Here is a 12,918-nt window from a genome sequence, read left to right as displayed (position 1 = left end):
CCAACTGGGAGAGTTCAATGTTTCCATGACAACAAATTTATGAATACTAAATTTACAGCGACATGCAACACTTTCGATATGACCTACCCAGAAGTTCTGCCAAAAACATTTTCGTAACATAAAATTTGAATTTATTCGTATTTGACTGTGTAACCAGGCGAGTTATGGATGAACTGCTTTCATTTCTTGTCTATTAGACACATACTGTATATATTCAATATATTTAGAATATAGATAAGGTTAAACAAATGCCTGACTCCTGAAATATTCACAAATAATCTAGCCGTGACAGATCCAACACGGCTGCTCTTGGAGCGTAAGCCCCGAAAACTTATTTCCTCTCCACAACACTCAAATCTTAAAAGTTGAGTTGTGTTCGTACTTACGGGTAGGCTGCGGCTCATTGCACAACCAGACTAAGATCGTTGTTCGTTAGTAGATGAATCCCGTTGCCATCCTTAGGACTACTTAGATCTGGGTTTCACATTAACTTGAGAATAAAATTTATAAAAAATATTGATTTTATTATATTGTTAATTCAATGTAAATTAAATAAAACTAAGATGTTCATATTTTATAATTAGTAAAACTTAAATATCCCGCTCTAATATAAACACTTTTCTAAATCGAACATTGTCGATAGATTGTGTTGTTGTTAACATATATTCATAAAATCAACTATATACCCAGTCATAATTAGTAACTTTTATTTATGCATGAAGATATTCATAATATGTTATTGGAATTCCAAAGAGAGAAAAGAGTATTGCTGTCTGGCATCGCAACAGCTGTTTAGTATCTTTTCTCCCCCAGTCCCCTACCAAGAGTAACGACTGACATCATGGCGACGTTCTCGTTAATATGTGCTCGGGCATTTTCTTCCCGTATCCTCACATTGCAGCTGCAGAAAGCCTTACCGTCTCTCACGTATATTGCAAGAAATGTTAGCACTTCGAACCTTTGCTCTTCGGGTAAGATCAATTTCAAACAGCAATTTAATATAAGTTAGTCGTAGTTCTTGGTAAAGGTGCAACGGTGTGACATTGTGTACCTATAACTTTGGGTGCACCGCACGCTAAAGTTGAATAGCGGGTGGTGTGCGTTCCGACATAACTTTGAACTAAATCCCTGTAACTAGTATTTGCTGTTGAGTTATATAGTGTAGTTGGGATAACGTGTCAGTATAGGTACCTTTACATATAGGGCATATGTAGGAGATCTATTTGTGTAACGTATACCGTCCATGGATAAGATACCGCACTCAGCCGTAGCTATTAAAGTTTGCTAATTTTTGTCGTTAGAAATGCCCAGTCATAGTACTCCTTAATTTGTGTACCCGATGTAGTAACGAAAAACGTGAATAACCAAATATGTCATCGTCTGTTGTGTAAAATAGTGGCTGGGTGTAGGTTAGCTGGTGGGGAGTGGTGGATTGGTAATACAACTAGTAATGTTGGGTTAGGTAGATCGAACTAAAATTAGGTTTATGTACAATAGTTCATAAATGTGTCAGTGAAATTAAGCTTCACTGGCATTTGTGAGATGTTAATGGGTTATTTTATTTTATTATTTATATTTTCCAGTTCCTAGTCTTGGGTAGACAGACATTTAGTAGGTTTTGTCCAAAATGGTACTGCAATCTTAAGATGTAAAATTTATTTAGTTTATTTTTTAAACTTGTACAAATGCTTTATCATGTAGATAAAAGCCTATGCATGATTTATTTTTGTATTATGGTTTTCTGGTCACTTTCCCATATACTGTAACTCTTAATTGTATCTTCAAGAAAAATATGAACTTTACAAGATGAAAGAGAAATGAGATTGAATTTGTACTTTTTCGCCTGACAGCCCGAAAGTACACAGAAAAACACGAGTGGGTCTTGGTAGATGGCAACATTGGTACCATAGGAATTACCAACTATGCACAGGTAAGGGTTCAGCTGCATGCTAGTGGTTTAAGTGAGCTAGGGTAACCCAGGGTCACAGTGTGGTAATCCTTTCACACATGCTTTCTGTATTCAGTTTTGTTAAACATGGAGACACTGTACCTCTTCCCATATCACTATTTCCTGTTGACTTGTTTATTACTTGAGAATGTTACGATTCAGATGAAGATATTCATATTGTAATACCAAATGCTAAAAGAAGGTCTTTGTCTTTATACATTGGTTACAAATTAGATTAAGGTTTAGGTATGTGGTGGAAAATGCTGATGGCAAGACCTCCACATTCTACCTGTTGAATAAAAAAAATGCACTGGTTGGTTTTTGTGAAAGGTATTTTCTATAGAAATAATAGATGGGTCAACTGAATTGCTGTAAAAAAAAAAAAAAAAAAAATAGAAATAGATAATTACAATTGGATTTTTGTCCGATACAGGAGGCCCTTGGAGATATTGTGTACGCACAACTACCAGAAGTTGGAAGTGAATTTCCACAAATGGGTAAGCCTCTCCTTTTCTTTCTCTTGTTCCTTCTCTCTCGGGGGTGAGATACTCCCCACTCGGTGTGAATTCTGTTTTGAGGTCTGGCAGTCCTCATCACCTGCCTCAAGAGGGAGGCAAGATCTTGAAGCAGGATTGGAAACCAGAGTGAAGGACAACCAACTGTTGTCTCTGCATTTCTTTGTGGTGCCCTGCATTAGATTCCCATCCAGGAGTTTATATGGAGAGTGAAGCAGCCACTGAAACTGATAATATATTCAGTCCCTGTTAAGCTTTTCTTCCACTAATAGTAATATCATTCTTCCAATTAACTACCATAAGTCCACTGACAATGGTGTGCGATGGTGGGCCAAGAGATGGTAATTTGTGGAAGCCCTTGGTCATAATTCACACAGGTAGAGGTGTTGGTCTAGTGATTGCCATATGGTAGGACTAGACAACATCACAGCTTGGCAGCACCCTACATGACATCAGCTCTTCACCCCCGTCCCTCATCTCCACTACCCTTGTTACCTCTTACAGATCTTGTTTTCCCTACCCCTCACAATTCACTACCTCTTGTCCTTCCTACCCTCTGCCTCCACTGTCACCCCTCTACCCTATCTCCCACTATACTACTACCTCCATTTTTCCCCAATTTCCCTATAATACTGTACCCCCCCCCCCCTTCAACATTATTCACAAGGCTAAAGGTGCTGGTTATTTCTGACAATATAAAATACAGTACTATCTTGTCCCCCTATCCCCCCCCCTCTCTCTCTCTCTCATGAATTAACATGTTTAAAATTTGAATTATATTGTTCTACTTTAAACAGAGGAGTGTGGAGCACTGGAGAGTGTTAAAGCAGCTAGTGAACTTTACTGCCCAGTGTCGGGAAAAGTCATTGAAATAAATTCCCAAGTGGAAGATCAGCCTGGCCTTATTAATCAGAGTTGCGAGGATGAAGGTAAAATATTTTTCTTTGTTTTGATAGATTCACATATGACTGTTGAAACCGTCTTTAGGTTTTAAAAAGATTTGTTGAATGAATATCATATAGCATTACTGCCATGAAAGGCACTTATTTTTCCATAATGTAGCTTATACCACTAGTACATTTTTTAACCCTTTTGTTGGTTGATGTGGATATCTATGCCCAACTTGTATGTGCTATTTCTTCCAACCTTCATACTTTGGCCTTGATCAATTTTTCTTAATTCATGATGAAAAATGTTGTAGAGCTTCAAAATATCATGATAATGTGTTTATACGGAGTCAGATTTATGGAATGAAGTAATGTATAGAATATGTTTAAAAGAATTGAGTGGCATATGTCGTCCCTGCTAATGCAAGAGCATAAAGTGAAAATCAATACAAAAGAATGCTGATAGACTTGGAGAGTCTGTAAAAGATAACTATTAAGAAAAATGGCAATGAGGCCCTGTTAGGTGATTCACTTGTGGAGAAATGTTTATAATTGTTGCCTAAAGTTGCATTAATTGGAAATCAACAGCCCATGGGCCCTACCATAGATTTCTGGTAAGAAACTTTGGGCTGTTATCCGTTTATTAGTGTGGGACTATTTCTATCTCATCAAATGAAAATAGCAGGAGGGGCGTTGTCACAGATAGTCAGCTCTTTGTGAAATGGTGTAAAAAAAATACATACATTTACAGAAATCCTGGGTGTTTAGTGAAAGTAGTAGTTAATGTAGAATGACTACTGAGATTGGTATGTGCCAAAAGGAGGTGTTCCTGTGGACTGAAGGAGTGCATGTATAGTTCTGCTATACAAAGGAAAAGGGGACAAATATGAATATACCTCCATGTTTAGCTTGTGTAGGGAGAGGATAGTGAAGGGGATAGGTATATGGTATAGCCTTTAAGTGTATGTATGTACATCTACCTAGTTAGGTTTATTGTAAACAAATGCAATCAGGTTTTTATTGCAGGATGAACATTTATGAGTGGCATGGTTGATGTGCACACCTCAGTTTTTTTTGTAGATAGTTGCAATTTTTCTTTGAATGGATTAAGTTGTAGTGAATTAGAGGGGGGTGGGGGTTTGTATAGGAGGTTTTTACATTTTTTGGGGGTGGAGGATTGTATGTGTTGGGTGGGTCAGGGTAGGTGATAAAAGGTTTTTTGGGTGAGAGTTTATTTGTACACAGTAATCAGATACCTTCTTCCATCCATTGTATGTACTTGTATTTGATTTTAGAAGGTTTATATTCATGATGATTTAAAGTTGTATCGGACTTGTGGCTGAAGTCGTGTATGAAAAGTGGCGAGGACTATTTTTCTGAGCCACATATCTTGTCTAGAATGGCTTGGGTGTTTTTAGTCGCTATTTTGTATTTTCTGTGCTGCATTATATTCAGGTTATCCACATAGTGCAAATGTGCTAAATTTTAGATCTAGTGTTTGGAGATCACTCATGAAGAGGTGAATTAGTATAGATGAGAATGTTGCTCCTTTAGGAAGAGAGAAGACAGAAAATAGGGGTGAGTGGAAAATGGTTGTGTATGAATTATGCTATGATGCATGGAAGGGAATAGTGGGGAATGGGGGGGTTATGTGTGAATGATATTTTGATGCAACCTGAAGCAATTTCTCCCCATATTCTCTTTTTCTGCACAAGGGGACAGAAAGGGGGGTTGCCAATTAAATGAAGCGGCCTTCCTTGCTGTGGATGTGCCATGTTTTGCTATGTTGCTTCTGGCCCAGGAGGAACAGTGTGGATTTAGGACGGGTAGAGGTTGTGTAGATCAGATCTTTGTGGTAAGACAGATATGTGAGAAAGCTATAGGAAAGGGGAAGGATGTTTTTTGGGCTTTTATGGATCTGGAAAAGGCTTATGATAGGGTAGACAGAAAGGCACTGTGGGAGGTTATGCAGATTTATGGGATAGGAGGAAAGCTTTTGGGAGCTGTCAAGAGTTTTTATGTGAGTAGTAGAACATGTGTTAGGATTGGAAATGGAGAGAGTGAGTGGTTTGAAGTAAAGGTGGGACTTCGTCAAGGATGCGTTATGTCGCCCTGGCTCTTCAACTTATACATGGATGGGGTGGTGCGAGAGGTGAATACTAGGGTAGTGAGTCAGGGATTGGAGATGGTTAAAGAAAATGGAGAAAAGTGGGAGGTGAGCCAGCTGTTGTTTGCGGACGACACTGCGCTTGTGGCAGGGTCAGAGGAGGGATTGAGGAAGCTGGTGGCAGAGTTTGGGAGAGTATGTGATAGAAGAAAGCTAAAGATAAATGTGGGTAAAAGTAAGGTGATGAGATGTACAAGGGGTGAAAGTGGCAGTAGACTGGAAGTGAACATTAAGGGAGAGCGACTGGAGGAAGTGGATAGTTTTAGATACTTGGGTGCAAGTGTAGCAGGAAAAGGTGGAGGTAGAATGTAGATTGAGAGAAGCAAGTAAATGCCTTGGTGGTTTAAAGAGTGTAATGAGAAATAGACATTTGGGAATGGATGCGAAGAGGAGACTGTATGAAGGAGTGATTGTGCCAACAGCACTGTATGGGGCAGAAACGTGGAACATAAGAGAAGAAGAGAGAAGGAGTTTGAATGTGTTTGAGATGAGGTGTCTGAGAAGTATGGTGGGGGTTACTAGGCTAGATAGAGTGAGAAATGAGGAGGTGAGGAGGAGAACAGGGGTGAAAAAGGATTTGGGAGAGAGGGTTGATGAAAGAATATTAGGATGGTTTGGACACATGGAAAGAATGAGTGAAGAAAGACTAGTAAAAGAGGTATGGAAGGCAGATGTGGAGGGAATGAACATGAGGGGACGTCCTAGGATGAGGTGGATGGATGGGGTGAAGGGGGCTTTGGGGAAGAGGGGAATGTCTGTTGAGGAAGGAAGGGAGAGGACGGAAGACAGAGGTGAGTGGAGAATGGTTGTATATGGATGATGTTGTGACTGCATGAGGAGGAATGGGCAGGGGGGTGGGGGGTGGGGTAGTATGTGTGAGTAAATTTTGACGCAGCCCGAAGGGATTTCTCCCCGTCCTCTCCTTATATGCAAAGGGGGACGGAGAGGGGGGGTCGCCGATTAAATGAAGCGGCCTTGCTGTGGATGTACTGTGTCTTGCAACACTGCTTCTGACCCAGGGCGGTGGGCAGGGTGCAGGGATGACCCGTCATCCAGGAGGTGCTCAGATGAGAGGAAGGGTGGGAGGGGTGTGGAGTGTATTTAGGGATGAAATGGGTGGGAGTGTTTTTTATGCCTTTCCCTTTTTGGCTACCTCCCTTGGAAGGGGGAAAAAGCCTTGGTATATGTATGTATGTATGTATGCTTCTGGCCCAGGGCAGTGGGCAAGATGCAGGGATGATCTGTCATCCAGGAGTTGAGAAAACAGTGAGGGAGGAGTGGTGAATGGAATGAAATGGGTGGAAGTGGCTACCTCCCTTGTAAAGGGAAAAGAAAAGAAAAAAAAAAAAAGCTGTCTATATATGTATGTATTGCTCCTTTATGGACTCCATTGAATAGTCTTTTTATATATATGTGTGTGTGTGTGTATATATATATATATATATAATATATATATATGTATATATATATACACACACACACATTTACATTTACATATCCATTTTAACAACCACAATGCACTTTAATTCTAAGCCATCAACATTGGGAGACTTAATGGAGGCCAACCTGCAGAAAATGAAATGAGGGACTGCCAAGGACTCGAACCTGGCGATCACATGACAAGTGCTGTAGTAACTTACCAATTACACTATCTTGATAGCGTAATTGGTAAGTTATTACAGCACTTGTCATGTGATCGCCGGGTTCAAGTCCTTGGCAGTCCCTCATTTCAATTTCTGCAGGTCGGCCTCCATTGAGTCTCCCAATGTTGATGGCTTAGAATTAAAGTGCATTGTGATTGTTAAAAATGTATCTCTAATCACTGGGACCCATTCAGTGTTGTACAAATATATATATATGTATATATATATATATATATATATATACACACACACACACACACACATACACTTTCAACGAACGGACGGCTTGAAGAACGCTCTGAAGAAAAGTGCAGATTGTGGATACCAACGCAAAGAGAAGTGCCTTTTTGTATTTGCCGGGGGGGGGGAAATTGCTCGTGGGGTAGTGGGAAAGTAAGGAAAGAGGAGAGGGGGAGGGATTGCTGGGGAAATGGAAGGTAATGAGGAGGTGGAGGAAATGGCCCTGACGGGCCGCCGTAAGGTAGACAAACGACCCCAAGACGAGTTGGATGATAACATGTCTAATAGGAATGTGAAGATTAGAGGTATAGATAGGAGCAATATAGCAGAAAGTGATGAGAATATTTTCAAGGGATTTAAAGAGAGTGGGGGGGACACAAACCCCCCCCCGACTGACAAGACTAGAGAAGAAGGTTGATAAGGTGATCGAGGACTTGGAGAGTAGGTTAGGTCATATGAACACCATTTTAAAAAGGGTTGAAAGATTGGAAGAACTGGAAAAGGCGAATAAAAACTTAACTGATGAAATAGAAGAACTAAAAAGACAGTTAAGAGAGGTAAAGGGGGAGAATGAGGAATTGAAGAAGAATAGTAAAGAAAACAGAGAAACAATAGCTAAAGAAAGTAAAAATTGGAAGCAAACCCAAGAAGGAAATAAGATTTCATTCACTGACATAGTCAAACAGCAATTGAAAGAACATACTGAAGACTCGGTTATTAAAGTGATGAGACAAAAGGAGAATATAGTAAGGGATTTAGCAGACAAGAAGAAATGTATAATTATATTAGGAATGGAAGAGAAACACAACACAGATAGAACCACAAGAATCAAAGAGGAAAATGAAAAAGTAAGCCAATTACTAGAATCAGTTCAGGAAGATGAACCAGGAATTATGAAACAAATCGAAGAGAAATTTAGACTCGGAAAGTATAGCACAGACAAGACCAGACCAATTAAGATTAAATTCAAGTCACAAACAACGGCAGAGAATATCTTATCCAAAACAGGGAAACTAGCAACAAGTGAACAACACAAAAAGATATGGATAAAAAGAGAAATGAATAAAGAGGAAAGAGAGGAAGAAAAGCAGAAAAGACTGGAAGCTAAGACAAAAAACGAGAACAGAACGGAGTCAGAGAAAGAGAGATTCTATTGGAGAGTAGTGAACATGAAACTAAGGAAGTTCGACATACAAAAGAAAAACATAAGGGAAACAGAGAACACAATGGAAGTGGCAGAAAACTAAGAGTGTCTTACACAAATATAGATGGATTAATAACAGGATTGAATGAGCTGAATGATTATTTGAAAGAAAAAGAACCGGACATAATGGGAATTGTAGAAACAAAATTAAAAGGCCCACTACCACCCAACAGTGTAGGACATGATGCATACAATTATTGGATTAGAAACAGAGAGAAAAAGCAAGGGGGTGGAGTTATGTTCCTGACTAAGAAGGATATAAACGTGAAAGGTGTCATATATGGAAAGAATACAGTAGAGATGATTATGATAGAAGTGGAAGACAGAGATAAGAAGAGCAGAAAATTTGTGATCAATTATGTGCCTCCGAAAACAGCCTCATGGGAGGAGAGTGAATATAAAAGTATGCTAGAGGACACAAAGATAGCATTAACTAAAATAATGGAAGACGGAGGAAGAATAGTTATGATGGGCGACTTTAATTGCAAAGAAATCTGCTGGGAAGAAATGACAGTAAAGAGTGGTGATGACTCATGGGGAAATGCTCTACTTGAGATGATTACTGACCATTCAATGACACAATGGATACAAGAGAACACTAGGTATAGAAATGAAGAAGAACCATCGAGGCTAGACTTAATAATTACATCTGAACCTAGAATAGTGGACAAGATTGAATATAAAACACCAATAGGTAAAAGTGACCACATATTGATTGAACTGGAACTTAATGAAGAAAAATATATGAAAAGAAATGAACAATATAGAAAAGGAAGAATGATGTATGAAAAAACAAACTTTGATAAAATAAGAGAATTCTTCCAACAAGAAAACTGGGAAGAAATATACAAAGAAGAAACATCAGTGGAAGAGAAATGGAATATTTTGACAAAAATTTACAAAAAAGGAGTGGAAAAGTATGTCCCAAGACAAAAACAAGAAAAAGAATATGTAAAATGCTGGTACAACAAAAGTTGTAGGGAGTTAAAAGACAAAAGAGACAAAGCCTGGACCAGATGGAAAAAAGACAGAAGACCTGAAAAATGGAAAATATATACTGGTTATAGAAATGAATATGTACAAAAGTGCAGAGAGAAAAAAAGAAAATATGAAAAAGATGTTATAGAAAAGTGTAAAGATCAACCAAAACTATTCTACAGATTTGTAAACAATAAACTGAAAAACAAACAAGACTTGGAGAAATTGAGACAAGGAGGAGTTGCATACACTGAGGAAATGGAAATGGCAGAAATTATGAACAAACATTTTAAATCAGTGTTTACAAGGGAAAATATACAACCTGAAGAGATTGAGTGGAAAGAAAAAGTCCCCCCTATGGAAGAAATAGAAGTAACAAAGAATGAAATATTGACACACTTGGGTAATTTTGATGTCAGAAAATCGCATGGGCCAGATGAAATAGCAAACTGGATCCTGAAAGAATGCAGGAATGAACTGGCAGACAAAATACATAGCATAATAAGCAGTTCCTTAAAAGAAGGAAAAGTTCCAGAAGATTGGAAAAAAGCAAATATAGTACCTATATATAAAGGAGGAAATAAAGAAGAACCTACCAACTATAGACCAGTCTCTCTAACAAGTACAATAGCAAAAATATGTGAAAGAATTATCAAAAGTAGATGGGTAAAATACTTGGAAAAAAACAACGTACTAAATCCAAGGCAATTTGGATTCAGACAAGGACGATCATGCGTCACCAATTTAATATGTTTCTATTCAAGGCTAATAGATATAATACAAGAAAGAGATGGATGGGCTGATTGTGCATTTCTAGACCTAAAAAAAGCTTTTGACAAAGTACCACATAAGAAGTTGCTTAAGAAATTAGAATATGAAGGAGGAATACAAGGTAAATTGCTAAATTGGATGGAGGACTTTTTGCAAGAAAGAAAAATGAGAGTAGTGATAAGAGATCATCACTCAAAATGGAATGAAGTAATAAGCGGTGTCCCGCAGGGAACAGTTCTGGCCCCAATAATGTTTGCTATATATATTAATGATATGGATGAAGGAATTGAAAGCTATATGAGCTTCTTTGCAGATGATGCAAAACTACTGAAAAGAGTGAAAACTGAAGAAGATTGTGAATCACTACAGAGGGATCTAAATAAAGTACAAGAATGGAGTAGGAAGTGGGAGATGGAGTTCAATACAAAAAAGTGTAGTATAATGGAATTTGGAAAAAGCAAAAATAGAATAACAGGATCATATAATTTGGGAGAAGAAGGAATAAAAAAAGTAGAAAATGAGAAGGACCTGGGAGTCATTGTTATGAATAATATGTCACCTGAGAAACATATAAATAAGATTTTTGGAGAAACTTATAATTTAATAAGAACAATCAAAGTGGCATTTACATACCTGGATGAAGAAATGGTGAGGAAAATCCTAATCACCCTGATAAGACCAAGATTAGAATATGCAGCAACGATATGGTCACCAAGTACAAAAAAATGTATAAAAAAACTTGAAAGAATACAAAGAGCAATCACAAAACTGGCACCAACACTCTCAAAACTATCATATGAAGAGAGACTACAAAAACTTAAACTACAGACACTAGAGCAAAGAAGAGAGAGAGGAGATTTGATAGCTATTTACAGAATCATGAAAGGCATAGAAATTACTGATAGAGAGAATCTGATAAAATGGGATGACAGAAATACAAGAGGACACGGAAAGAAAATAAAAAAAGACAGCTATAGAAGAGATTTGAAAAAGAACAGCTTTCCTCACAGAGTAATAGACAGTTGGAACAAGTTAGATGAGAAAGTGGTGTGTGCAAAAACAATACATGAATTTAAAAATAGTTTAGATAAAATGAGATATGAAGACGGGACCCCACGAGCATAGCTCCCCTTCCCGTAAAATACAACTAGGTAAATACATACATACATACATTTGTCATTGTAGTGAATATTTCTGTCTTTGATTATATACATGTATATATTTATTGATTCATTTTTATCTATTTATTTATTATTATTACTCTCTCCCCCCCCCCATGTGATGGATGGAAAGTGGGTAGTTTTGTTGCATTTGTTTTTGCTACTCCTGTTTCCATCAGCTTAGACGTCATTTATATTGAAATTGGTCTGACATCAGATTTTCAGGTAGTTTTCTTTTATAATTGGTGTTGTGTGGGCTTCTTTCCAGATAGCTAGAATCAGGAGTGGTTGAAGGTATCTGTTAATCCACCCTTGGTATATATGGTACATGTAAATTACATTTAAATCTTTTTGTAACAGGATGGTTATTCAAGTTGGAGTTGACTGTGCCAGAGGAGTTTGACGACCTTATGACAGAAGAAAGTTATACCCAATTCTTGAAAGAACAAGAGTGACCAACCACAAGAATAAGTGGTAGGACTGGGGTTTTAAGATGAACTTTGTTTAAAAAAAAAAAACTGTAAAGGTAATGCAGCTAGTCAGCATTACTTAAGATCCTACTTGTATAAAACTGGATGTTAATGATTATAGAGAGATTTATAGAGTTGCAAATTGTTTTGAATTTTATGCATATATCCTTTCGTTCAAGCACCCAGTTTTACCACTTCATACTTATGTTTCAATCCTACACTGATGTGCCACAACCTGATCATGATACAACTGTAGCTACGAACTACAACCATGACCATTTGGTGGTAAGAAAACCATGTGCGTTTACTAGCCTTGTTGAAGCAAGCCTAGGTCCTAAGGCAGAAATGTGGAACACGTTCATATTGAAAATTTCTATGGTAGATGTGGGAATATGTCAATATGACCCACAATATTAATATCAGATATTTGCTGTTTGTGGTTTTGTATTTATGAAGAACATTTTGTTACTTTTACGTCACAGCACATAACACCATATTCCTACATTTCAACTTTTTACCAGGGGTCTTGTACTTACTGACACCCTATTTATGATACATGGAAGTTGTTAATAAAGTGTTTATAATATTTGTGTTTCATTAGTCATATTTGTGCATAGAACTCAACAGATGGGGAGGGAAGCAGATGAGAATGGGAAAGGGGACTGGAAATGGGAAAAGAATATAAAGGTAAGGTAGGGTAGGGTGGGAGAAAGGTAAGGGAATATGGCATTGGAGGAGAGAATAATAATGAAGGAGTACTGCAAGGGAGAAGGTACAGTGATTGACAGGTATGGGAGGGAGGAGACTAAAGGGTAAATGTGGGATTGGGGATGAAAGAACGAGAGGGAGGGAAGATGTGCGGGGATGAAATGGATACAGGGTAAAAGGGGAAAAGTATGTGGAGAAGTGAGGTAGCAAGTAACCACGAACGAGGA

The 12,918-nt window shown here is 38.0% G+C and overlaps 1 protein-coding gene across 1 annotated transcript; it reads left to right on the top strand.

Moving 5' to 3' along the window:
* The first annotated feature begins 753 nt into the window (after positions 1 to 753).
* On the top strand, positions 754 to 12,569 carry ppl (glycine cleavage system H protein, mitochondrial). The gene is made up of 5 exons (XM_076206471.1): positions 754 to 971; positions 1,851 to 1,930; positions 2,382 to 2,445; positions 3,261 to 3,392; positions 11,874 to 12,569. The coding sequence occupies exons 1-5, from the start codon at positions 842 to 844 to the stop codon at positions 11,966 to 11,968; spliced, it is 501 nt and encodes a 166-aa protein (XP_076062586.1). The 5' UTR covers positions 754 to 841; the 3' UTR covers positions 11,969 to 12,569.
* The last annotated feature ends 349 nt before the right edge of the window (positions 12,570 to 12,918 follow it).

The sequence above is a fragment of the Oratosquilla oratoria genome, chromosome 23 (genome assembly GCF_046742065.1).
Source record: "Oratosquilla oratoria isolate Oo_2021 chromosome 23, ASM4674206v1, whole genome shotgun sequence".
Taxonomy (NCBI): Eukaryota; Metazoa; Arthropoda; class Malacostraca; order Stomatopoda; family Squillidae; genus Oratosquilla; species Oratosquilla oratoria.
Note: the sequence above shows the minus strand (reverse complement) of the source record. Positions and strands in the feature narration are given on the sequence as shown.

Excerpts from the sequence above, each read along its gene's own strand:
- ppl (XM_076206471.1), top strand. The coding sequence starts at position 842 with ATGGCGACGTTCTCGTTAATATGTGCTCGGGCATTTTCTTCCCGTATC. Across the intron at positions 2,446-3,260 it reads AAGTGAATTTCCACAAATGG|AGGAGTGTGGAGCACTGGAG; the intron begins GTAAGCCTCTCC and ends TACTTTAAACAG. Across the intron at positions 3,393-11,873 it reads TCAGAGTTGCGAGGATGAAG|GATGGTTATTCAAGTTGGAG; the intron begins GTAAAATATTTT and ends TTTTTGTAACAG.